General features: G+C 39.8%; 1 protein-coding gene across 4 annotated transcripts in view; it reads left to right on the top strand.

The window, feature by feature from the left end:
* Positions 1-26408, top strand: part of LOC113683708 (myoferlin) — a 42721-nt gene extending 16313 nt beyond the window's left edge. For all 4 annotated transcript variants that reach the window (XM_089197333.1, XM_089197331.1, XM_089197334.1 and 1 more), the window contains 37 exons: positions 601-700; positions 1276-1478; positions 2036-2142; positions 2790-2874; positions 3740-3850; positions 3954-4106; positions 4679-4828; positions 5446-5526; positions 6206-6285; positions 7524-7638; positions 8225-8327; positions 8418-8548; positions 8722-8901; positions 9398-9452; positions 9892-9969; positions 10501-10682; positions 10969-11118; positions 11866-11964; positions 12722-12883; positions 13377-13539; positions 14273-14343; positions 14865-14969; positions 15481-15612; positions 17762-17881; positions 18511-18638; positions 19378-19548; positions 19877-20022; positions 20560-20699; positions 21429-21517; positions 21698-21793; positions 22199-22246; positions 22876-22966; positions 23309-23408; positions 24032-24228; positions 24957-25066; positions 25282-25429; positions 26168-26408. In XM_089197333.1, coding sequence (XP_089053459.1) covers positions 601-700; positions 1276-1478; positions 2036-2142; positions 2790-2874; positions 3740-3850; positions 3954-4106; positions 4679-4828; positions 5446-5526; positions 6206-6285; positions 7524-7638; positions 8225-8327; positions 8418-8548; positions 8722-8901; positions 9398-9452; positions 9892-9969; positions 10501-10682; positions 10969-11118; positions 11866-11964; positions 12722-12883; positions 13377-13539; positions 14273-14343; positions 14865-14969; positions 15481-15612; positions 17762-17881; positions 18511-18638; positions 19378-19548; positions 19877-20022; positions 20560-20699; positions 21429-21517; positions 21698-21793; positions 22199-22246; positions 22876-22966; positions 23309-23408; positions 24032-24228; positions 24957-25066; positions 25282-25429; positions 26168-26200 — 4413 coding nt within the window. In that variant the 3' untranslated portion in view covers positions 26201-26408. The remainder of the gene's footprint in view (positions 1-600; positions 701-1275; positions 1479-2035; positions 2143-2789; positions 2875-3739; positions 3851-3953; positions 4107-4678; positions 4829-5445; positions 5527-6205; positions 6286-7523; positions 7639-8224; positions 8328-8417; positions 8549-8721; positions 8902-9397; positions 9453-9891; positions 9970-10500; positions 10683-10968; positions 11119-11865; positions 11965-12721; positions 12884-13376; positions 13540-14272; positions 14344-14864; positions 14970-15480; positions 15613-17761; positions 17882-18510; positions 18639-19377; positions 19549-19876; positions 20023-20559; positions 20700-21428; positions 21518-21697; positions 21794-22198; positions 22247-22875; positions 22967-23308; positions 23409-24031; positions 24229-24956; positions 25067-25281; positions 25430-26167) is intronic.

Raw genomic sequence — 26408 nt, 5'->3', positions numbered from 1 at the left:
TCGTGTGATTTCTTACAAAGTGTTTCGATGACCGCCAATGAGAAATTGCCCTCTCATACTTCACTCTTGCCAATACAGTAGAACTCCGCCAACTAAAACTCTGTTAACTCGCTGCTAACTCAAATTAAATCAGATTTCCGGTAGAGGGTATTACAAGATGATTTGGTTTAATCAACTGAGTTGATATTGTAAACTTGCCACCGTAAAGATTTCCTAACGCTGACGTTTCGCCTTGACGAAGGGCTAACACTCGAAAAGCCAGCGTTGAAATTCTTTCGGTGGCCAATTTACATCATCATTTAAGTTGATCATTAAAACCAAACTTTCTTGTAACTCGAACACCTTGACTCGAGCTAGTTTTTGAACACTAGGAAAGACATATCACAGCGTTTGTCGTTTTTTGCTTTTGATCCTTTAACCCCCTAGAGTGACTAGCATCTAATTTCTCCTTAAAAAAATTACCCTTGAATTTCATATTAAGGTCACGCACAAGTCAGCACCTTAGGAAATGTAGAGAGAACAGTATGGAGAATATGCACACTGATGTTGGGTTGTAAGGGGTTAATATTGTTTACTTATTTATTTTGTTGTGCTCTTCAGCCGTACTTACGCAGGCGTAAGTTTAAGTTGTTTGCCTGCTTCCTGGAGGCAACGATGATAGCATCCACAGACGGACCATTGGAGTTTGAAGTTAGCATAGGTTGGTCGAGAAATCTTTTTTAGACGAAGGATGCAGTAAAACTCTCCATTCTTCTTTTAGGCCTTACACTAGAAGTAGTTTTGTGGTATTCACACCACTTTGCAATTTTTAAATTGAGTTTCATTGGATCGGTGGTTTGCTTTACCTCTCTTTAGAGTGCTATTCGATTGAGAACCGTAAAACCAAAGTATCACAACGACCAATCACAAGGAAGGAAAATACCTTTAAGAGCCAATGAGAACTCAAAGTTAAACCAACCGAACTGTCTAAAGCGCGGGAAAACGCGGGCGGCCAAGTCGTGATTGGTTTTAATTTTGCATCTAGTTGGTGGGGAGAGTGGTGCGAGTCTTCCGGACTAAAAATTTTGCGCTGTTTCTCGACCAATCAGTTTCAAGACCGAAACCAATGGCGACTAGGTCCCTCTCGATTTCCCGCGCTTCAGGCAGTTTTCTTGTGAGTTCTTATTGGCTCTTTGTGATGCTTCCCTTTGCTTTTATTGGATGTTGCGTTTACTTGGTGACACAAGACTCGATCTAAATGCGCGCTATTAAAACGTGATTACTGTTTTTTGTTAGGAAATTATGGCAACAAGCTTGATCAGTCAGTTCCTCCATCGTCTTCCACTACTCCACCCACCAACGCTGTTTACGATGGCTGCTACTACTATTACCTTCCATGGGGAGACACCAAACCTTGTGTGTGCGTGGATAGTCACTGGGAAGATATTTCCTTCAGACTGGACAACTTGAATATCTTAACTAGAATGTGTGAGCGATTGGTGAGTCAAGGCCATAAATATCAATACAGATATCTACTAGGTGATAAGTTACGGCTTTATTGACCTTTGAAACCACAGGTGGACCATGAGATAATTGAAATTTTTATAGAAAATCCGAAATATTTGACGGATACGATTAAAAGTTTCTACGCATCTTGGTCTGAAAATGTCAGTGAAGTTAAAAGAAACGTTTATGCAGTGACTAGAGTTTTTATTTTTTGCCTCGGTGGGCCTTAAAAAACGCTTTCACTGAAAAACTCACGACTGTTGGCTCATTGGAAATAGGATATTAGTTTGATGCTGTGCTTTTATTAAGGACTCGCTTCTCTTACTTTTCCTCTCTTGTAAATTTGATATGAGTATCGGCAAACTTTCAAGGTAACTGGACGAACTGTGTAATTGGTGTAACATCGGATGTGATGGTACTTATAGTACTCAGCGCCTTAGGAAATCATCTGCCTAAGCGGTGTGAACCTGTTGTGAATCTTTCCCTTATATGGTGGAATGGCCCAAAAGACCCAATAATGGTTTGACGTTTGTTTTTGTCGTTGTAACAGGAAACGAACATGGAGAAAGTTCAGCTTAGTCTGGAAGCAAATGCGCCAACAGCCGAAACAGCCTCACTTTTGATAGCTTTGTTAGATCAGCTGATCAATGATTGCAGGTACACAGGGCGTTCCATTTTAAGTACAGCTGCGTACAGATCTGAACGATCTGTGGTCATGAATAAGAAACTTTAACCGTCCAATTTGAAAGAAGTTACCAAACACTGAGACACTACATAATATATTTAACTATCTAAGAGAAGCGTAGGCGAAACTTCGTCTTGTAACGTTAGCTTTAGAAACTGTTTACGGTGGCAAATTTACATCATCATTTTGATCCCCTTTATCTTAAGAAAGCACATCAAAGTCAGCTCATGAGAGTTTTATCGAAAAAAAGAATTTCTTAACGGCTAGGTCTGCTAACTGTGTAATATGCAGCGAAATATATTGATTTATAGTGTGGATGATTTGGTTGAGGAATGTAATTCAAGTTCTCAAAGCTAATTCTGAACAACTGTTGTCAGTTAACTGTTGAGAAAAACCAACTTTGGGACTTGAGTTTCGAGAGTGTATTTACCATTACGTGACGCGTGAAAGTAGGGGGGTTTTACTAGTCTCCCTAGTTTGTTTAAATACTTTTTCAACTTGTAAACCCGTTTGATTTTATCTTGATATCCAGGCTGCACGGCCACCTCAGACACCTGTTCAATTTTCTACTCCTTAGGAAAGTAAGAACAGGAAATGATAATTTTATTATTGTCTGTAGGAGACCACTACCTAAGATTGACAGTTCCACTCCTGGTGTCAACGAGTTAGACCTTAAGATTCAAGACACAAGAATTTTGGAGAAGGTTTGTTCATGTTACTTTACTTATTTCAGGTAGAGAAACAAGTGTATGTGAAACCTATATAACCATCTACAATGAGTGGCAAGAGTATTTGGCATGCCTCCCCTTAGTTGGTGGACAATCCTCCACTCAACATAGTAAACAGAGGTCTTGTAATTCATTTCAAATAAGTTACTCAACAGTCCTATCTTTCTCCCCAGACAATGTTGCTTTAGGTTGGTGATCATTTGGTTAACACCAAGCAACATTGAAATGGGGTAGAGGAGGAGATAGATGAAAGTTGTAGAAAAAAATTTAAAAAGTTGTAAAGCGTGCCAAGATATTTGCCACTCATTGTAGGTATACATTGAAATTTTGTGCGTTGTGCAGACAGGAGTGTGTCATTGGCCAAACTTGCACGACTTTCATGGGTTAATAACTTCGCCTTTTCGGAATATTTTATGAATTTTAAACAGTTACGTTAACTTTTATGCCAAAATCTGTGTTATCTTTCCTTTGGAAACTTGTCTCGCTCTCAACGCCTCGCTATTTTAGACAATTGGTAATTAAACTTAATGTTTGAGGTTCAAACGAAATCGTTGCCATCTCGTAGGAGTTTTAAACCCGTGGCGGTGTTGCTGATCATGTCTGTTACTTAGTGTCAACTCTTTATCTCCCGAGAGTGACTGATCAAATATTAACGTCACAAAAATAATGGAAATGATCAATATCTGAAGGGGGAAAAAAAAAAAAATATCTGAAGGAGCTTTTGATTGTTAAGCAAATTCTCCTTGTCAGTACCATAAGATATGTACAGAGAAAAGTAAGGAGAATCTGTATGCTGATGTTAGGGTGTAAAGGGTTACGCTCAACCTCTGGTTTGTTACAGCTGGCCATCATGGAGGAGGCAACCAAGCTACGTGAAAGTGCGACGGATGTTGCTGAAGCCATGGCAGAAATTGAGGGTTACATGCAGAGATTGAAAGATATTTCTGTTGAGGTGTGTCCTCGTGAATTGTATGGTTTGAGTCACTGGGTTGCACTTGGTATAAGTTATACAATACTTGGTTGTTGACGCATCTTTGTGGTTGTTTTTCCTTTAGCCCCAGAACAGCATGCCGGATGTGGTAATATGGCTAATCAGTGGTACCAAGCGAATTGCTTCGTTCCGTATCCCAGCTTATGAGGTGTTGTTCTCACCTCAGTTTGATGCCTGTGGTCAGAACTGTGGCAAGGTCCTCAATATGTTCATGAAGGTTAGATAATGTATCATCATCAGTCCTTTAGATGCTAAGTAGCACATAGGGCGTCAACTGGATTCCTCTGTTTCCTGGTGTTCCGCAAGTCGCGTTGCCTGCTCCTAGCTGAGGTCTTAAACTTTCTTAGACTTTTCGTAGAAGAGAAAATAATCCAGGAGTTCATTGGTGAAGCTCAACTTCGCTCTGTTGTCGCTCCAGAAAACTTATGCCACTCTCTCAACCAATCAGATGTAAAACTGAAACAAATCACGATTTGGTCACCCGCGTTTTCCCGCACTTTAGGCAATTGCCTTGCTTTGACTTTGAGTTTTGAGTTTTCATTGGCTCTAAGAGATATTTTCCTTCAGTTTAAGTTTTGGTTTAACGACACTCAACCGAAAAGCACCCCATACAGAATAATACAAACTTGTAATTCATTGAAGTTAAAAAGCAGTAACTTGTATCAATGAAGTCAAGGGTTGAGTCAAATATTTGATCTTATGGAGATGAACTGTCTTTGTTTTATGGTAAGATTAATTACTTCATACTTCGTGCTGTAACTGTTTTCGATGCTTTCGCTGTCTGATTAGTACCCAGGAAAGAAACAAATGAACCTTGAAGACTTTCCAGAAGTCCCTGCCCATGTTCGAATGATAGTCTGGTTGGGGCTCGAGAAACATCAGGAGGATTGGACCAACAGGGAACAGACAGAGGGAGACTTCTGCGTCTACGCAGAGACGGTAGGAGCCTTTCACTTTCACCATGTCTTGACTTTTGTATTACTTTGCAATTGAGCTGATCCACATTTCTCTAAAATGGCGACTAAAACTAAAACTTTCCCTAAAGAAGAGATACCTCTTATTAACCGAGTTCGAGGTCTGTACTTTAAATTATAGACCCAATTTTTTCCGCTCAGATATATGGTCCAAGCGCGCAGGCCATAAATCCGAACGGAAAAACAGTGGGGACCGAGAAAACGAGTTTAAATAAAGGGGGAATATTTCAATACAAACAAACTTTTGAGTTTAGCGGGCCTTATAGTGAAATACGGCTTGCTAAATCGACCAATCATAGTGCTCATACTGACTGAGAGATATAATATGATCTTTTTGCACGTCGGTTCTCGGTCCGATTAGCGCGCACTGAGCATTCATAACTATATACATATTTTTTACATCTATATTCGAGAAGAGTCGTTTTAGACGTTTGTTCTTACCATTACCTGATGCTCTGAACATGGAATCATGGTTTGAAAAAGTGTCACTTTGTATGGCAAGGTTGAAAGTACCAAACTGTGTGAAATGATTAGTTACATATGTGATACATATTTGTCCCATTGTATCCTCTTCTCATTTAGTATGAGAATCAAATGAATGTGCTTGGTACTTGGACCTCCAAGGGACTTCCTCGGCCTTCTTGGTCAAACGCACGGGGAGATGTAAGTATTTTCATCATTGCTTCAAATCTTACTAGTAATTTATTTTAGATGTTGCTTCGTTCGGAACGAATTTAGCGTAATTAGCCTGTTATCGGAAAATTCATCAGCCCTTTGAAGATTTAATGTAGATTGGGTAGTTAACTGAAATTTGGAAAAGAGATTTCTCGGTTATTTACTTTTTACATGACTCCGTTGAAATGTCATGGCTAACTGAATATTTCAAGTAATGACTGTTGATTGAAATGCCCTAACTTACCGATTTACTTTTATCAGGGAGATTAAGGCAGTTGTGTGTTGGAGTCTTAGCAGGTATATGAGTGCAGTATCTCAGGATATGCAGATATGTAGGTAGAAGAGAGGTGACGATGGTCTGCCGTACAGAAGGTGACTGTAGGAGATTGGTACTTTATATGTGTAAAGAAGCTTCAGATTTCATATGGAGTCATTTAGTTAGAAAGTTACTTAAAACGGTAATCGATAACTACACATTAAAAAGTTTGAGGAGGTCCTATTTTTAAATCAGTTAACTACATTGCATATTTTAGTTAGCTCTGATTATGAAATTGGCCGTGGAAAAGAGTTTAGGTCTGCAGACTATTGGTGTTTATACTCTGCAGAAATGCTCTGAAAATCTGATCAACTGTTCCTCCCGATAACAATTTAATTCGGTTTATTTCAGTTAAGATTGTATAAGGAGTATTTTGTCACTCCTCCCGGCTGGCGCTTTGAAGAAGACTGGTTCGTGAACCCAGAGCTAAGGTAAAGATTTACGCTAAACGAGATGCGAAATGATTAAAAAGGTTCAGGCCTCGTTCACACCAAAACGTTTAAATTTGAAAAAGTAAAACGTAGTTATCAAATTTATCCGGTGTACGAGGTATAAGTGTTCATCGAGGCAAAAATATGCCTTTGAGCAGGCCCTAATCAAAAGCGCTTCGGCATGAGTGTTTCTTCGCCCGCGGGAAAGTCTAAGGCCTTAAGCTCACGCCTCAAGCATTTAACTCCCAAGATGTGATTTTTCATTTGTCCCTCTAGCTGCTGCACATTCCCTATTAAAGTATTTGCTGTTAGATCAAGATAACAACTTATGCCTGATAACTTTGAGTATTCTCATCACCTGTTTGCTGAATGATGTATGGATACGGTAGAGAGAAGTTTCATGCTAATCACGTCCAGGATTTAAAGGGTTAAGCCGGCGAGAGGTTTAAAAGGGGTCTAGCACTGATAATGAGAGCAAGACTCCCGGTAACCCTCTCCCCAATTCGTCTCCAGTCTTTTCGCGAAAGGAGAAACGCGTATCCTACAGCGCTTATTATAAGGGCCTGTGGGAAAAATCCATTTACGAAAAAATAAGGTTCAAGTCAAAAGTCCGTAGAAAATAAGTATTAGAGTTTTTAAATGAACCACAACGTTTGGTTAAAATGAAAACCCCAAAACTTCTTAAAATTCTAAACAAAGGAGTAAAAAAATTCGCGAACGAAAGCTCAAAAATAACTAACAATACTCCGTAAAAGCAAACAACATAAGTACGCGAAAAATGTCCTCGTCAGTCTTATAATGTCATGGTTAGAGTTCTTTTTTTAGAGATTGGCTAATTTGTAAAATCACATGCGCCGTGCGTGAATACGAAAAGAATTCGCGAACGAAAGCTCAATAACAACTAACAATACTCCGTAAAAGCAAACAACAAAAGTACGCGAAAAATGTCCACGTCAGTCTTACAATGTCAAGGTTAGAGTTCTTTTAAGAGATTGGTTAATTTGTAAAATGAAATTGAAATTGAAATTTAAAGACCAAAGGGATTTTCTACAGCTAGCTCGCACGCCGAGCTAAAATGTGCACTCGAGGAGACATGCGCGCTATCTCTCGTGCACGTACCTAAGATACAGACAATCTCTTGATTGTTAAAGACGTCATAACTTGACAGTCACCATGAATGTCTCCTGAAGTTTGATTTTAGTTCTACTTCCTCATAGTCTTTGTTTTAAAATTAATAGCATGACTTATGACCGAGACAGTGGTCACAAGAGCTTTCTAGAAGATGTGTTTGAAAACGAGTCTCGTCTCCCTGGTGGCAGCTGGGGACCTTCCTCTGTGCCCTGGACGGATGTGGTAAGTGTTCTGTTGCAACCTGAACCTTCGGTGGCGTGTCCAGGGGGATGGACCGAGAGGTTCCCTCCCTCCCCTCCCATCTGAAGGTCTTGCAACGACATGATCGCATGCTTCGACTCATTATTTAGAATTTAGAATATAATATTCTTGAAGTATATCTCAGCCTATTTCGGATCTAATTGAAAAAGAAAAAAACTGTTTATGAATCCAAGTTTGGTTCTCCCATCTTCCCCACCCATAAAAAAGTCCTCAATAATCCCCCAACCGCGAGCATACAAATTGTAAAGTGTTATTGCGTTACTCGCTGACCAAATTGCAACAACGATGTTTCGTTGTTTTTGGTGTATGCGTGAAAGGTGAATTTCACGATCACCTTTCAAAGCCATACCTTGGGGCGTCAAGTAATGAAGTAATGCTGAAGAAGATTGCATGCAATGTCAGTCCTAAGAGAGCACTTACGTCTCTTAAGAGAGTTTTGAAGCACATGTCGTGCATTGAAAACTTTGACGCCTTTGATTCGTTCCCTTCTTTTTATTTACGAAGTACAAGTTCTTAATTGCTATTTACAAGAAGATTTCTTTCGTAGCGTGGTGATGCTGTGACAGCCAGGGATGAGTTAGTGTGTCCAGAAGAATGGGAGTGGACCTCAGATTGGACAGTCGACTTAAACCGAGCCGTGGATGAAGATGGTAATTCACGGTTTTACGTTCCTAGCAAAACCAAAGCCAGGTTTTAGCTTATACACTTTGGCTTTGCTCTTTCAATTATCTTTTTGATAGGTTTTGAGTACACTGTGGAAGCCACATTTGGTGGTTATGGACCCGTGGAGAAGACATACCACTTGTGTCGGCGAAGAAGATGGGTCAGAAATAGAGTGTTAGTGACAGATGCTAAAATGGAACAAGAACAGGTGATAGGATGACTTTAAACTTGAAGACTGGTTATCGCCCAGGCCATTCATGGCTAGTGCAAACGAAACAATGACCTCATAGTTGCTGGTTGTTAGGCATCGATATACTGTGTGGTTGTAGTGTTATATACAGACAGAAACCTAGTTTGATTGCTTCTCTTTTGTCAATGTAGATCCGAGCTGAACAGCTCGCTAAGGAAGGGTGGGAGTATTCACCAGTGTTCAGCATGAAGTTTCATGCCAAGGAGCGTAAAATGGATCTGGTGCGGAGAAGAAGATGGCATAGAAAAATGGTGCAAGAGGATCCCAGTGCCCCCGCGGTCTTCCATATTGATGTCGGCGATGGTGATGATGTAAGAGTCTGTGTTTTTTATATTATGGCCTACTTAGCTGTTGCCTTTTCCCTGGATAGAGTGAGTTTTAATGTAAATTGGCGTTGATGGTGTAACTGCCTTTTCTGTCACACAAGGCGCAGTCAGAAGTAGTGTGTGACATAGGCTACCACTTAGTCACTTCCTTACTGCTCGTGTTCGAGTCACCTCACTCGATGAGATGTAAGATGGACACTGCTTGGTTGGTACCTGTTCAGTCGCATTTAGTAACACTAATAAGGCTATTAAATAATTTACCTTTCTGGTAAGTCACGTTCTGAACAAAATTCAGTTTTTGAGGACTAGATATTCTCAGACACAGAGGAGAAAATTTTGTGTGGATCGCTGAGAGGTCGCCGTTGTAGAAAGATTCCCGCCCCTAAAGGGAGTGGTTTCCTATGCGACAAGGCTGTTTTCCTATTCAGTATTATCGTGGCCTCGGCTACATCCTAAAGTGAATTTTATTTCTTGCCCACAGGATAAGGAACAAGAGACGATGATGAATGCGCCAAGAATGTTCATAACATTTGACAGTAAGGAAATTGGTTCTTGTTTGCAATTCGTAGAGTTTCCTCGGTAGAAAGTCCGAAAATGTTTTAAGAAATTTGATATTTGACCCTGATACTAGACCATCAGCATTAGGCAACAGAGAAGATTTCTTTTTTTCAGGTTAAAACGTTCGTTGTAGCTTCGATGACTACATAAGTTAACGTATGTCCTCCGATGCACAAAACACATTAAAATTACAAGTGTGACATGATAGAAGTTCTTGACTTGTTGACATCCCGTAATTTACAAGGAAATAAGGTGGATGAGTCTTGAAAAAGATAAACTATTCTCTTTGCCGAAAGTCGTTGTTGGCCATGGACCAGGTGACTTTTGGGACGTCATGGTGATATTTAATTGCCTTTCTCGTCAACTGAGGATGAGATGTTTATAAGGGATTAACCAAGCCGTTAATCTCATTTGTAGAGCCGCACAAGTACCAGCTGAGGGCCTACCTTTACCAAGCGCGTGATCTATTGGCATCAGATGCCGATGGCTTCTCAGGTAAAATGCACTCGTGTTGGTTTGTTACTTGGTACATGTATCTATCAGCCTCGTGCTTGGTGGAACAGGAGATCCCTACGGCTTGACACCATTCAAGTCTTATCGCCGCTGCATGCATTTTTATCTGTGCTAAGTCAATTTGCAGACCAGTTGACTTTCCTTCACCAATCAACTTCAAACTATTTCGCACTTAAGTCCTGTCTACTCTCCTGTCATGAAGGTCTTCCTGCTTTGCCCTTCAATTTTTTCGTCCACTTTCTTTTGGCTTTGTCCGTTTTTAACGCGTGTCTGAGATATCAGTCGACAGATGATTAATTCCTGACTCCGAAAAAGCAAAATACATTTGGACTCGTGTTGGGACTAAAAGAAACTGGCTCGTGTAACTGCATTTTCAGATGAATGGCTAAGCAGTTGCGTCTAACTCCCTAACCTCGCCCAAGAATCAGCCTGTGTTTCTCTATCTTTCATTTTAGTAGCTACTGCGTCGTGATGCAATGTGAACTCTTTTTTTCGTTACGATATATTTTTCAGACCCTTATGCACGAATTGCATTTGGTACCCAAAGCCAAGTGACAGAAATCCTTACACGGACAATTTGTCCTACGTGGGATCAAACGCTGATATTTGAAAATGTTCAGATTTATGGCAGTATCGACAAAGTTGCAAATAACCCACCGGAAGTCATCATCGAGCTGTTTGACAAGGACCCAGTGGTGAGTTGGTTATTTGGAAACAAATGCAACCTAAGTTTACTTTCGACACAAGTAAAGTAACGAGGAAGGTTAGCCTTATTCTGATGCAGGGGACCTTCCACGATACGTAGACATTTTGGTGTGGTCAATTTAGCCGGAACTTTTTTGATAAGAGTTTTCAGTAGACTTGACAGCCTGTAATTTTCTTTAGTCATCGAATGCGCCTAAAAGCAGAGAAAATTGATTATAGAGGCGGAGAAAATAAGATCGATGACTTAGTTTTGAGTTTTTCGGTTTCTTCTTGAAGGGTCAAGACGAGTTTATGGGTCGATGTGTGATTAAACCACTGGTGAAGATGAATGGACAAGGGCCCCCAGCACCAAGACTGTTGTGGTATGATGTCACACGATGCGGAGAGGAAGCTGGCGAGATTCTGGCTGCCTTTGAGCTGTTTTTGGTGCGTGAAACTAAAAGCTACCTCTTTTTTCTCTTTTGTGTGTGGTGTACTACTTTGTGTTAATCATTTTCTATCCTTACGAAAGGTTAAGGAAACACATGATCAAAATCAGTTCTCATACTATGAGCGCCTTTTATCTGTCACAAAAAGAATGCAAGAGCACTTTATGAACAACCTAAATGAACACTGACAAACGGTGCTTATCGAAGATATGGAAGTCGACAAAAACGTCACTGTCCAGTTTAGTGTATGGCTCAATGTCGAGGGCACAACATGCAAATTGGCCAAATATGAGGGTTGGTTGGGCGGGTACGCCTTCCCTTTGTTTTGCTTGTAACAAAAGTTTGGGTCACATTACTGAGTTTAATATCAGTTGTCTTGACTCAAACCCAGCCCCCCGTACCCCACATTTAGCACGTCAGTGCTTTGCCTCTTTCACGAGCTTAGCCGGCTAGAAATCTATCCCTGCTTGGATTATCAGTCGTTGTTTGAAGTTACCCTTTAAGACTGAATTAAAATGTGGCTTGTCCGGAGCTTTGCCTCACTGGTTAGTAACGGAGAGAAGCTTCTCTTTGAGACCTGTCTGTGTTGATTCGAATTAGCTTTGAACACTATTGTGTATCAAAAATGTTGGACTAGACCTCGTCTCTTTGTTGAGACATGCGGGACCAGTGAGAATGACATTGTTATACACGTGAAACCAATGGAAAGATGATATATTTTCGTCTTCTGATTTCATTTACCCAGGACGAAGGTGCAGATTTACCATTTGCTCCACCGATGAAAGGATCGTTGTTTCTTGTGCCTAATGGAATCAGACCTGTTATGCAGCGTACAGCTATAGAGGTATATCTCAATCGAGAAGCCAGCTTAGACTTGAGCTTATTGTAGCAAAATGTCGTAAATTACTGTCGAACACCAACATCATTGTCATAACACATCCACGATGACTAACATATGAAATACGACAGATGACTATCTTCTAAAATCTCTCCTGATGGACTCAAAATAAAGAAAGATTCGAAAAATATTCGAAAAGTTTTTCTTTCAATGACTTTATCCTTTAAATGCCTGTGAGTATATGAAAATAATGTTTGTGAACTGCGGCTTAAGAAGTGGATATGAAACGATCTTCGCAGTAACGAACACTACTTGAGCAGTAGCGAAAATAGGGCCTTATTTTCACTACTGCTTAAGTAGTGTTCAGTAGTGCGAAGCTCGCTTTCATATCCACTTCATCCTTTGGAGCTCTTCCATTGCGAGACTCCGTGTTATTCGGCCAGTGAAAATCATGGCCAAACCGTTTAGAACACTTTTGCGGGTAAATTGCGATTCCTTGCTTTTTCCTTTCCCCACGGACAGTGTTGGGTGCCCGAAATCAAACGCAATTTAAAGATCCCGAGGAGGGTGTAGACAGGAGGTGTGGGGCAAAATCTTAGAGTGTTTGCTTGTGTGAGTGGAAAATGGACATTACTTTCTCATAATACAAGAGAAAGGTGTGTCCCCAAACTTTTGGCCAGGATTGAAGGTTCACAAGGTTATCTAAGGAGCATTGATTTATTTGATTATTGATTGGTCTGTGCAATATTCGATTCCTTGGCAGGTACTATGCTGGGGCGTACGGAACATGAAGAGGTATCAGCTGGCAAGTGTAGCTTCACCCAGCATCGAGTTTGAGTGCGGTGGACATGTTGTTCATTCAACAGTCATCAAGAACACACAGAAGAATCCCAATTTTGATCAGCCATTGTTCTTCTTCGACGTGGTGAGTGCATTTCTAGTGTGAAGTGTTTTGCTTTACACGAAATAAAAGCAGAAAAGGGCTTCTATAGATTGCAGTTTGCCATGAGACTGGTCTGTGACTTCAAAAAGGTGCACACGAGCTAAAGGCGTGTGTGTCATCGTGTTGAAGAGACGAAACTAAGAAAGTTGATTGAGGCAGATAACAAACTTGCCTCTCAGCGCTAAAATACTCGGGGAGTTGTTCTCGTATTTCTATATAATTTCTTCTCTCTTTTTCTCGTCAACAGCTTCTCCTTAACTTTTTCATAAATGCCTGTGATTTTGCTAAAATCTGCACAACTGTGCACCATGAGGACGATATTTTATGTTATGACTTCAGCAGTGTGTCTATGCTCTGATACGTCATTGGCGACGTTTTATCAAAGAGCGCGTAGCATCCGACACCTTATATTATACTGAACGGAATCCGTGTGTTGCATATTTTTCACAGCACCTCGTTATTTTTGTGTTCACAGTACCTGCCTAAGGAAGAGTTGTACACCCCACCAATGAATATCAAGGTTCACGACAACCGATCTTTCGGCCGCAAACCCGTCGTCGGGATTCATTCCATGAAGTCCATGAAGAAATTTCGTTGTGAACCCGCCAGTATGGATGAACCTGCAGACCTTCCTATAGGTCAGTTGATAGGTGCCAAGCCGCCATTGCTATACTCTTTCGTTTTGTTACAGTTAATGATAAGGGGGGATATGAGCTCTTAGGATACAGATGATACTGTGAAGGACATGGGTGAAGAGAATGTAAATGCCTTGAAAGCTTGTTAGCAAAGTCTGGGATTTCTTGTAGAATTCCGGGTTTGATTTTAGTTTCCTATTTAGTTTCCGAAATGAAAATGTAGCGAAGTAAAAAAATGAAGCTGAATGCAGTCAACGCGGTCACCCTTTCTCCCACTACCCCCCCCCCCCCCCAAAAAAAAATTAATTAACTCCCTCGATCTGATTGTTCATTCTCCCCTCTACTTGCTACACATTTCCTTCATGAACATTAAAAACTTCAACCGGATAAGTTTGAGTATTCTTATTACCCGTTTGCTGGATGATGTATGGATATTGAAAGGAGAAGTTACACGTTAATCACCACTAGGAGTCAAAGGACTTCAGACAACTTTCAACGACCCAGATTAACAACTTAAGGCTCTGAGATTTAGGATTCTTCCTTAACCGTGCTAATGAGAATAAATTGCTCCCAACAGATGAAGAGGTGGACGATGAAAGAGAATGTTGGTAGTTTTATACCCAAGACTTAAATGCACTATGAAATCTAGTGTACTCGTGTGTGCTACTTTGTGGATTTACCATTAGACATGCTAGAGCTGAACTTCGTTAGTTTATTGTCACACTTATTTTTTTAGCGGAGAGTGAGTCTGGCAGACATGGCTCATCTCACATTATGGACATCAAGGAGGAGCAGAAGAAAGGAAGTGTAAGTAAAGTAACTCTTGTTAAAAGCATTTCCAGAGAAGTGAAAGTAAGATTTTTTCACCTTAGAAAGCTTTTCGATCCAAAACCCAAGCAATCACAACAGCCAGGAAAATATCGCAAGGAGCCAATTAGAACTGGAAGTGAAATCACGCGAACTGCCTGAAGCGCGGGAAAAAGCGAGTGACCAAGTCGCTATTGTTCACACTTTTGAATCTGGTTGGTCAAGAAAGTGACGCAAGTTTTCTGGACCAATCCCATATCGAAATAAAGCAAAACCAAAGCAATCCTGGATTACTTTTGATACTGAGTTGAAAATTGCTCTATTGTAGTATAAAAATGAATACAGTCTCTTGTCGGAAAGGACCAGCTTTGGACATGACCTTGAAGAGCCCGATTCGTTATTTAAAAGTGATGTTAGTCTAGAAACACTCCATAGAAATACAGAGTACACATAGTACTTGTTTTAAATCCTTAAACTACTATCAACTATCAAGAAATATTTAAGATTGCCCCTTTTGTTAGGAACAACAAGACGAGGACATCGATTGGTGGTCCAAGTTTTATGCCTCTGTGGGTGATGTTGACAAAGCCGGTGTGTATCTTGAAAAAGGATTTGACAAGATCATGGTAAGATGTCGAGAAGCTGTCACCATTTCATCAAAACTTAAGCAAAATATGAGAAAGAAATCAACCATCGACATAACAGCTCGTCGAAATGCACGACAACAGTGCGTGCACATGGCGCATTCTGTCCAGTTGCACAAGCACTACGCACTAGCTGTCTTACTAAACTGTCCAATTACAAGCAAGACGTGTACACTGTCCTCTTAGTATTTATCGGGCTGGTGATAACCAATCATGTTCGAGAATTTTGTCAGTAATCATTGCTTGAGAAGTATTGTGCTCCTTGGGTTGTTTTATTCTCTTTCCTGTTTTTCGGAGATATCAATCAGACTGAACTGTGTGTGATCTTGTGTTTATTCCAGTTAGTCAAGACTTCTTTATCTCATTAGTGACGTACATAATGAACACTAATTATACGTACATAATTAGCCGTTAATGTACTGATTTCATTACACTATTTGAGGAAAATTGTGGTTAGAGCCCTTCGAATGCTTTATCGATTGTTTTTCTTTAGGTCTACGATACAGAGCTGGAGAAGGTTGAAGTATTCAACGGCTTCCAGGACTTTGTAGAAACATTTTTCATCCACCGAGGAAAAGTGAAGTCCAAAGCTGAAGAGGAGGAGACAATTGTAGGGGAATTTAAGGTAAAAGTTGAGCCTTACGAATCGTGAGGTGCACAATGGTTTCACATAAGAAGGAAATGTAGCCTTAAAGAGGGCCAGTATTTTCTGTTGATACAAAAATGAATTATTATTAGTCAAAAAGGATCAATAAGTTACCGCATAGTCAAGTGATGTCCATTGAAGAAGTCCGTTGGCTCGTGTCTGTTATAAATCGTAGAGGGGTTTTGGATGTTTTTGCCGTTAGGTGGTATGTAGTGACAAGAAGCCTCGGTTCCATTGACACCAACGATATTACTTTAGAGATATCTTGATCGGAACTACCCCTTCCCCCCCCCCCCCCATCCCTTCTATTTCCTTCCATTTAGTGAGAGAACCCCATTCCGCCTCTTTTCCGAGCTTAGCCGTCTAGAAAACCATAACTTGCGTGGAAATGTCAGTCGTTTTAACAAGTTACCTATTTTAGACTTGATTGAAATGTAGCTTCTCTGGGACTTTCTTCAGCAGGGTAGTGAGGGGGAAAAGGCGCTCTTTCGAGACCTAACGATGATTCGAATGAGATTTGCACACTATTGTGTGTAAAAAATATTGGACCAGACTCGAAATTTTGGTCGAGATAAGTAGGACAACTGAGAGTGATATTCGGTGATATTGCTCCATACAGCTACACTTACCTTGTGTCCGAACAGAATCAGTAAAACATTCGTTTTTAGCAATGGCTATATAATTTTGAATCTTTATTTTTACCTTTTTGTATACCTAGATGCACGCATCTTACAACAGATTTTAAAGAAAAGTGTAATAGAATAGTTTTTGAATAAAATTTGAATCATTGTGAGATTTTGTATGAGCATGGCATCCCTTTTTAACTCGTGAATTGCGCGCATGCGCAAGAGCGAGTTATAGATACGATGTGGGGAATAGCATTCGCTCGCTCGCTCGCTCGCTCGATTGGTCGATTCCTGTAAACTTTTTTTAAATTTTAGGCTTTTGAGTGCATTTTATAGTTTTTGGCGAGCAATAAACAGACGAAATGGCGACCTTTGTTGCTAAGAATAGTGGTGGGGTGAAAAAGAAGCCAATGATAATCTTAAAAGAGTTTTTTTTTTTCGTTTTAGTTTCAACAAGCGGCGCCAGCGACTGGCAGGCATGCAAGGATTCACACTGAAATAACAGAACAACCTTCGTTTTTCATAAAATTGTAATTTACAGTCCTTGAACTTGAAAACAATCCGAAGATTCGTTGAAAATATCACTTACTGCGAAGCGCTCGGAGTTTACAGATGTTCAAAAGCTTTTTCTGTTATAGCGTGAGATTGAGGACAAAATTGATCATTACGTTTCGTCGCGTGTGTTTTTCCTGTGAGAAGCAACAAAAGATGCCGTCGACTGACGAAATAACAAGTTAACACGAAAATCAGATAACACCTAAACAAACAATTTTAGCTACCGATTTTCAGTGAATTTTTAAAGAACAATTTTCTTTTAAGTTTCAAGACAATTTGAAGATTCAACATACAAACAACGTACTAAAATGCGAAAGTTACACACCACAAAATTGATAAATAGGCCTGAAATGAAATTCTATCTTGTTATTGATCATACGTTGCCTAGCACGTGACCTAAATCTACCCAGGCGGAGATCCAAAATGACGGTGGCAGGCTTGGCTTAGTTATATCACTCAAAACTCGTTCCCGTTTGTCTCATTTGATAAAGAGGGAATCGTTAATGTTTTCATTAAGACAGTATTGCCTTGATTTTCTAATATTTACAACGAAAGACAGTAAATTTCACTTTTCACCCACATTTACTTCCAACCTTTTCTTTTGAACCAGAAACAAAAATGATAGACGTTTAAATCACATGACATCATCCACCTTGTCAAATGTAATAGCATGATCATTTCAATTGTAATGCCTTCTTATCCCAACGTTACTTTGTTTCTTTGCTACATTAGCGAACACTGAACTACTGCTCGTACTCTAGATATGACAATCAACCACAAAATTCCCTAAACCAGATAACATTAAACATAATCTAAAAAATCATGTGTCAATTCACGAGTTTGCTCACAGAGCACTTTGATTATTAGTTATATCATATGCGTGAAAGATTTACCCTGCTTTTTATTAGTAAATAAAAGTTTACAACTTCTATTTTCCTTTGCTTCAGGGATCTTTTCGAATTTATCCTCTGCCAAGTGACCCGAACTCTCCTTTGCCGCCCAAGATTCTACGGAAACTGCCGCCTAGTCAGCCAGTGGAGTGTATCATCAGAGTATACGTTATACGAGTAAGATAACAGCCTCGCTTGGTTTTTTTCCGGCTTAGTTTTTTTCCTTGATTAGTTTTTTTCCTTGATTAGTTTTTATCCATGGCTTGCGAAGCTAGCCCCAATTGTTCTAAGCTGGGTTTAGATAAACCAGGGTTAGTGTGAAATTTTATTTCATATCTGAAAGGTTTAAAAGAATATTTGAGTTAATCCCATGTTTGTTGGTACAATTGAATGATTGAATGCACTAAAAGAAATTGGGAAAATTATCCCATAACGGCTTTTGAACAGAGAAATATAGAAACCTGGATTAAAATTTAACCCTGGGTAAGCGCTAGTCCGCTTACGAACAACTGGGCCCTGATATTTTGCATTGCGTTTTAATGCTGCGTGGCAGGACCGCATGGGAGTGGAGCTCGCACCTCGTTTTCAATTTATGGCAATCGCTCTTCCTGGTCAAACGGTCATGGTCATGATTGTTTTAGTCGGCGATAGAATACTGATTTGATCGACATGAATCAAGTTGAAGCTGTGAAATCCCTCCTTAGCTTTAACGACTCAAATTGATGAAGTAAACACTCTTACACAATGACAGCCCAATCGACTATAAATTTTGTTTGTTTTATTTGTTTGTTTGTTTTTTTTGCCAGGCTTTAGACCTTCAGCCTCAAGACACTAGTGGCCTGGCTGATCCCTATCTTGTCGTACATCTGGGAAAGACTAAGGTCTCTGACAAGGATAGCTATGTACCAAACAATCTGAACCCCTTGTTTGGAAAGTAAGTTGGCAAATCTTGGATTATTGTTTGTATTAAATCATCCACCATGCTCGCAGTGTAACAGGCGATCACCGGTAAAACTTACTCCCGGTAGTTTTTTTTTTTGTTTTTTGTTTTTTGTTTTTTTTTTTTACCGCCTAAAATCGCCTTGAAATCCTGAAAACTGAACGGGCAGAAGGATTGCTCTACCGGTTTGAAACTTTATTCTGCCTGTCGTGCTTAAACGAAAGGATAACACTGTACTCGTTCTTCTTGGGTGATATTTGCTCCAAGGGTGACCCTCTTAGCAACGACACACCCATTCATGTAAACGGGAGCTCAAAGGGATTTTTAAGATATAAAGAATTTTTATTTTTTTGGATACTGAAATAATCGCAGTAATTTTTATGATAAACACTCGATATATAAAAGTACAGCGCAGGTTTAGTAAGATGTTGAGATATTTGTCAAGAGCGTGGGACAAAGAGAAATCTGTGTATCTTATGAGCATTCGATCGGTAGGCCGTTGTTAAGCATTTCGACCTGAGATACAAAGTACTCGTTAGCCACGTAGCTGGGCCATTTGTATGTTACAAATAGAACGGAATACTACCGGGAATAGCTTTGGCGCAAATGTTCTGTGCATCTAGTATTGATTACGATCACGCGTAACTTTTCTATCCTTCTTGCTCTTTTTAAGTAACTTAAATAGCTTCTAATTTTTATACAAGAGTATTATTTCTATCTCGTTTACTACCAGGATGTTTGAACTGACCGCCACCATTCCCATCATCAAGGACTTGCGCATTAGCGTCATGGACTATGACGTTATCGGCCGAGACGATCTGATCGGTGAGACTACAGTGGATTTGGAGAACAGATTCTTGTCTCGTTTCCGTTCCACTTGCGGATTGCCTCAGACGTATTGCACGTGAGTATATAAAGAGCCAAGAGATAAAAATCCTAATGTGCCAGCTGGTTTAGAAGGTGAACCATCAGAAGAGATCCTGACTGCGCATGAGTGGAATATTTAATCATATCTTATCCTGATGTATCATTTATGTGATTTTGTATTGGAATGAACACCTTTGATTCAAACCAGTGGCGTGACTAACGTAAAGTCAGTCAACGACATTGGTCGAAACCAAAGATGCAAAAGAAACGTGGTACTCTTGGTTACCACTTAACAAAAGTATACCTTGCCGACAAAAAAGGCCGGAGAGAAGAATGACTTGTTTGACTCGTTATGTGATTGACAGGTCGGGTCCAAACCAGTGGCGTGACTCTCAGACGCCACGTCAGATCTTAGAGTACTGGTGTGAGCTGAACAGCTTAGGTAAACCTCAGTTCCTTGGGAACACGCAGCTGGTGCTGGACGGAAAGGTTTACAATTTGCAGGAGTTCGGTGAGTTATTCAGAAATTTCTTGTTATAGTAAATGAATTTCTCTCAGAGAGCTTTACAATTTAGTTTCTCGAACACAGAAACGAATTTAACCCGTTTGACTCCTGAGAGTGATTAGCATCTCATTTCTCCTTACATTATCACTCTCGAATCACACCTTAAGGTCATGAGAATAATGGAAATGATCATCAACTGCAGAAGTTTTCGATTTTAAACCAAATTCTCCTTGTCAACACCTTAGGAAATTTATAGAGAACAATGTGGAGAATTTGCAAACTGATGTTGGGGTTTAAAGGGTTCATCGCAACGTTATTATCCTCAATGTACACATTAAAAACAGCCTCGAGCAAAACGAAGTCCAGATTGGACTAACTTGTTGACTGAGGGGCGCGATTTTTAAAAGCTATTCCGTTGCCCAACCAGACTTCGAGTCTATACCTGACTAAGCATGCTTTACATTTTACGTCACAAGGATGTTTCTGGCATCAACTTTTTTATGTTGGGGTAATATCTTCCTCGTGTCCTGTTTTGTCCAACAGAGGAAGGCATGCTGTTCCATCCCCACTTGGGTCCACCTGACCAGCGCTTGGCATTACACGTGTTAAACTCCATGCCGGTAGTACCTGAACACGTCGAGACTAGGGCATTGTATAACTCACTCCAACCTAACATCGAGCAGGTACAAGTATGTCGCTTTTAACAGGGGGAGGGGAACCTTAGTTAGATAGCTAGAACAGTTGTTAGTGATAAAAGTAAAGTATGTCATTGTATATTGGCCTGTTAGAAGATAGCTGTTAGGCTGCTAGAAACACTGGTAGAAGTTTCAGTACTAACTTCGATACTTCAGCTTGACTTCTTGGTTCACCCATTGTCTTCTTAGACTGATCAGCGTGTTCACTGTCCCTCTCAGTTTTGGTAAATTGTCGATAAGAGAGAAAATCAGAATTTTGAAAACAACGATAAATATTACGGTTTCAAGTCATCATTATGATTGTGAATAAAAACAGTCCAGTCTTATTATTCCAGTCTTATTATTAAGAGTAAACAATCCCAAAACGCTAAGCTGAAGCTTGTTAAACTTTTTAACTCCCGATATGAAATTGTTAATTCTCCCCTCTAGCTGCTGCACATTTCCTTGTAAATTCGTTTCGAGAATTTTGTATTAGATCAAGATAACAACTTCTACTTGACAAGTGTTAGTGTTCTCACTACCTGCGTGCGGTATAATGCATAAATCTCCTCTGGAAGTTAAATGGATTAAGTGTAATAAGCGGGCAAAGAACCTGGGAGCCAGTTATAACTTGGTTCTTAACTTGGATTTGATTGGCCGACGTGACGAGAAGGCTGATGCCGAGAGGTAAGTACTGTGGGAAGTGTTGTTCTAATTCTTGGCACATTTGTCTTTCAGGGTAAGCTTCAGATGTGGGTTGACATTTTCCCGAAGCATATGGGAATCCCAGGCTCACCTTTTGATGTTAATCCTCGCAAACCTGGAAAGTGAGTGTAGACACACATTGCAACTGTTTTACTTAACCTTCCCGGTACTGCATACCTTACGCATGATGTTTGTATAACTATTTTAGCTTACTTTACCCTGAGCCGGCATTACTTTCTATGGTACTGTTTATTATAACTGAGTGACTCAAGAGGTTGTATTTTTTAACGTTCGTTTTCCAGCTATGAATTGAGAGTAATTATTTGGAACACAAGTGATGTGATCTTGGACGAAACATCAATAACTGGAGAGAAAATGAGTGATATTTACGTGAAAGGGTACGTACCGAAAAAAAAAAAAGGAAGAATTGCTTTACCTTTTGACTCTAAGAGTGACTAGCGCCTAATTTCTCCTTACAACATCACATATCAGGTCATGAGAATAGTGGAATTGATCATCAACCAAGGAAGGTCTTGATTGTTAAACAAATTCTCCTTGTCAGTAACTTGGGAAATATATACGGAACAGTGTGGAGAATCTGCATAACGATGGAAGGGTGTAAAGGAATCATACCTCGAGCCATCGAAGCAATCAGTTAGATTTTATATCAGACCTAAACTGGTCGTTTTCCCGCTATATCTCAGGCTGATTTTAAAGCGATGTGTATTAAACTCGTTTGCACGACTAAGAAATTACTTTCTTGCAGTGTCGAGAAAATATGTTTTGTGCTTTTCGTTTAATAGATGGATCGCTGGGATTGACGACTCACAGAAAACTGATGTGCATTACAGGTATGTAGATTGTGATCAGCATCTTATTTCTCCTTACAGTACCAACTTTGAATCACCTGTAAAGGTCACGAGAATAAACAAAATGATCGCATATTAAAGGAGGTCTTGATTGTTAAACAAATTCTCCCTGTCAGCACTTTAAAAAATGTATGGAGAACAGTGTGGAGAATATGCATATTGACGTTAGGGTGTAAAGGGTTATGTGTAACTAACTTTGTCGTTGATTTGTCGGGCTTAAGCTTGCGGTGAATTCATTCGGGTTGTTATGAGAGAGGTGGACCTGTGACAAATTTGAAGGATGAAACGACATTGAAGTGGACGGAGAAGATGAAAATCTTGCCAAAGAATTCTTTCCATTCTTAGCACTTCACACTGTCCTACATACCTTGATTTGGTATCTTGCTTTCCAATCCTGTCTCATCTTTCCGGCGCTGTAGTTTCTATTATAATTGCAATTTTACTGTAGCCGTGAAGGGTTTGAGTTGTCGCGTGTTCAAATATACCCTTCAAATGAGTGGCCCTGATTTCATTACATGTACAGGAATACCTTGAGATTCGATAAGCGATTGCAGCATTCACAGTTAATCCGTAGATGCAATATCTCTATTATGACATCCTGTATCACTCAGGTCTCTGGACGGCGAAGGAAACTTCAACTGGCGTTTTGTATTCCCATTCATGTTCCTCGCTGCGGAGAAAGTCCTGGTTGTTAGAAAGAAGGTAATACTGGCCTCTTCTTGTCATAAATTCAACAAATAGATTCCATGTGCGTCTGTTCAGTTTTTTTCCACATGTGGGCGTCTTCTGTGATCTATTATTATACGAGCCCACCGCAACATGGAATCTAATTGTTTTCTGTGATTAAAAAAGAGGAAAATGTTGCTGATGGTGTCATCTATGCGTCTGTCCCCTAATAGATCATGAGTCAGAACCAACCAAAATGCGTGTAGAATTCAGCTTATTATAAGAAGCTTACTGCATTCTCCTTGTCTGTTACAACAAAGTTAATGTTCAGACTAAAGGTGCTAATTTAAATGCATTGGTTTGATTATATCTTGATAGGAACACTTTTGGAGTTTAGACGAAACAGAAGAACGTGTCCCTCCGCGCCTAGTCATCCAAATTTGGGACAATGACAAGTTCTCTGCAGATGACTTCTTAGGTGAGTTTTATTTGTGTGTTTTAGGATCCCAGAATCATTTCTGGGTTTTGTGTGTCAGGGTTCGTACAGGTCCTGGAAAACCTGAAAAGTCCTGGAATCTTATTTCGACATTTCCAGGACTGGAAAATGATTACAGTTCCTGGAAAGTCTTGGAAATCTGCTCAACCCAAGCAACAAAGTTTTCAGAATTTACGTTGTAAGAAATGAATGTAGAGAATTGTATGTAAGTAAGGAGAATTGATTTTGAAATCTTGGGAATGAAAGGGTTTAAGGTTAAAATTGGTGTCTTGGAAAAATCCTGCTAAATATTGACATTGATCTACCTTACCTTGAGCCGTTTGACTGAAAGCACAAGAGTTTCCAGATTGCGATATTACTGATGAGGATAATTTTAACTTTCTTGTTCGTTTTCTGTTGGAAATTTCACTTGAGATGAGGGCAAGTTTGCGCTAGCTGTTAGTTGTGTTGTTTCACCTTGATATCTCGTACTTTCAAGGGAAACGAAACATGATAAATAACTGACATTGGACAAAGCAGTTAAATTTGAATACGAGATAATGGAGGTCAACCCTGATTTTTGATCAACGAGATATTTCATCCAAACCTTGTGGTTTTCTTTCCAGGTCAGTTAGAGCTGAATCTGAACCGTATGCCCAAGCCAGTCAAGAGTGCCAGGAGGTGTAGTCTGCAGCAGATACCCTCATACGAGGAAGGAAGAGCCAGCAGCAGTGTAGAGACGGTGTCCTTGTTTGAGTCGAAGAGAGTATACGGTTGGTGGCCTTGTGTGGCTCAGGAGGCAGGCGAAGAGATGCAATTAACGGTAAGGTCAAAAGAGAAAGTCTCCTTTCACTTGACGCACATAGGAGAATTTGGAAGTACATCTCATCAGTTTCTCCCGGTTGGCTTGCAGTACTATGCGTCAGATGCCATCATGGACATAGAGCTGTTTTCAATTGAGTGTCGAAAGTAATTCATGATTGCTTTGCTTTTGCTCAATTTCGCACTGTGATTGGTCCCAAAAAATCGCGTCACCTTCTCATCCAATCAGATTCAAAACTAATTTGCCTGTTTTTAACTTGAATTCCCACTGGCTGACTTTGATGTCGACCTGCGCTCCAATTGGCTTTCGTGAGTACTGTGGTTTTGGTCTTTCGAAACTGAACTGAAAATTGCTCTATCATAAAGATGAATTTAAATTTTGATGATTTTGTTGGCTTTAAGGTTTGAAATAGTTAAAGAAGAGAAAAGGAGACGGAATTTTTACAAGGAGATATAGGAAAATATTCCATTTGCCATTACAATGGAGGCTTGTTATTCCGTTGTCCTTTGTTATCAAGGAAAAGCGCGGATGAATGTCAATATCGGAGCAACTGCGCATCTACCCTTCTCTTGACTCAAAATTTACCCATATTTTTATCTGTTGACTACTGTTGTTATTGGTCTTTAACTGAGTTTTGCTGATAAAATAGATCTAGCTAATTCACATGCTTAAGTTTTGTAATGAATTGTTTGAGCAACGATAGCTTTTTATTTTCCTATTTATTGCAGGGTAAAGTAGAAATGGCCTTGGAGTTGTTGACCCACGACGAAGCTGAAGGAAAACCGGCTGGTAAGGGGAGAGATGAACCAAATCAGAACCCGACGTTAGACGAACCTAAGTAAGTAAACGAGCTATTCATGTTTGTGATATGAAGAGCCTGGCAGTGTTGATATTCAGCAAAGAGTTCGTTGCAGAACTTTGAAGGAAAGCATCGGCTCGATTTGTAGGTAGCAGCTGAAATTCACGCTATAGAATGAACATCAAGGGAGAAGTATTTGAATCAGTACGAGTAGTTTTTGTTAAACTGGAATTTATGTTCCCTTCGTGTCACAGTCGCCCAGCAACCTCGTTTCGGTGGTTCACATCCCCTCTGAAGACTTTACGGTACATTATATGGAGAAACTACAAATGGATCATTATTGGAGTACTTATCACTCTACTGATCGTGGCCGCCATTGTTATCTTCCTGTATTCCATGCCGGTGAGTATGATGTTTGTTAATAGTTGAGCTGTATGAACGCCTGGATTGGTGAATTAGAGCCAGATATACGCTCTGGTCAATGCATAGAAATGGAAAACAAGGAGATTCATACAACCCTTCCTCCTCCTCCTCCTCCCCCCATAAAATGTGGCGGTGAAAATGGCGGGAAAACGCGCAGTACGTGTGGTTTTTATGCACATCTGATTGGTTGATTTCTAAACCAATGATGAAGGGTAGAAAACGAAATTCCGTAAGAGGCCTTGTGAACCAAAGTGTCCTAACAAATTTTGCGGTATATTCCGGCACAATGGTCTATAGGATTAAATGGAATGAAATGAAATGAAAACTGTTGATCGGTTCCCAACTAACGCCAGGAAAAAAGAAAAAACATTGATGACCATATGGTACACGTAGTGTACCGAACACTTTAGTATATTAAGGGATTTAAATTAAGGGTGGCACATGGTTGCTATGGTAACCCGACATGACCAAAATAAGTGATCGCAACTTGTCGATTAATGAGGATCTTCTTTGGTAGCTCAAAAGAAAAGAAAAATTGTGGTAGTGCCGATTCGTCAGAGAATTGATATAAAAAAAAATACGAAACCACTTTGCGTCAGCTAAACACTTAGAACGAGGGAGTGAAAGAGTTTGTAAAATAATTATGATTCTATTTTACATCGTGTTTCTTGTTTTTTTACCTTTTTGATGATCCTTTTTCCTTTTTTTTCTTTTCAGGGATACTCAGTGAAGAAGATATTCAACGTTTAAATCGTCCCCTACGACGGAAAACTAACACAGCTCAATACAAAGTCTAATGTGTCGAATTTATACTACTATTATAAAGAATGAAATGTTAATAGGATTAATATATTGGAATGAATATTCAGTATTATGTTAATCAGAAAAAATTAGTGGGAGATGCAATGCAATGACAATTGAATAGCTATTACGTAATTATCAAAAGTTATGGAAATAT

Source organism: Pocillopora damicornis, chromosome 2 (genome assembly GCF_964200805.1).
Source record: "Pocillopora damicornis chromosome 2, jaPocDami1.2, whole genome shotgun sequence".
NCBI lineage: Eukaryota > Metazoa > Cnidaria > Anthozoa > Scleractinia > Pocilloporidae > Pocillopora > Pocillopora damicornis.
Note: the sequence above shows the minus strand (reverse complement) of the source record. Positions and strands in the feature narration are given on the sequence as shown.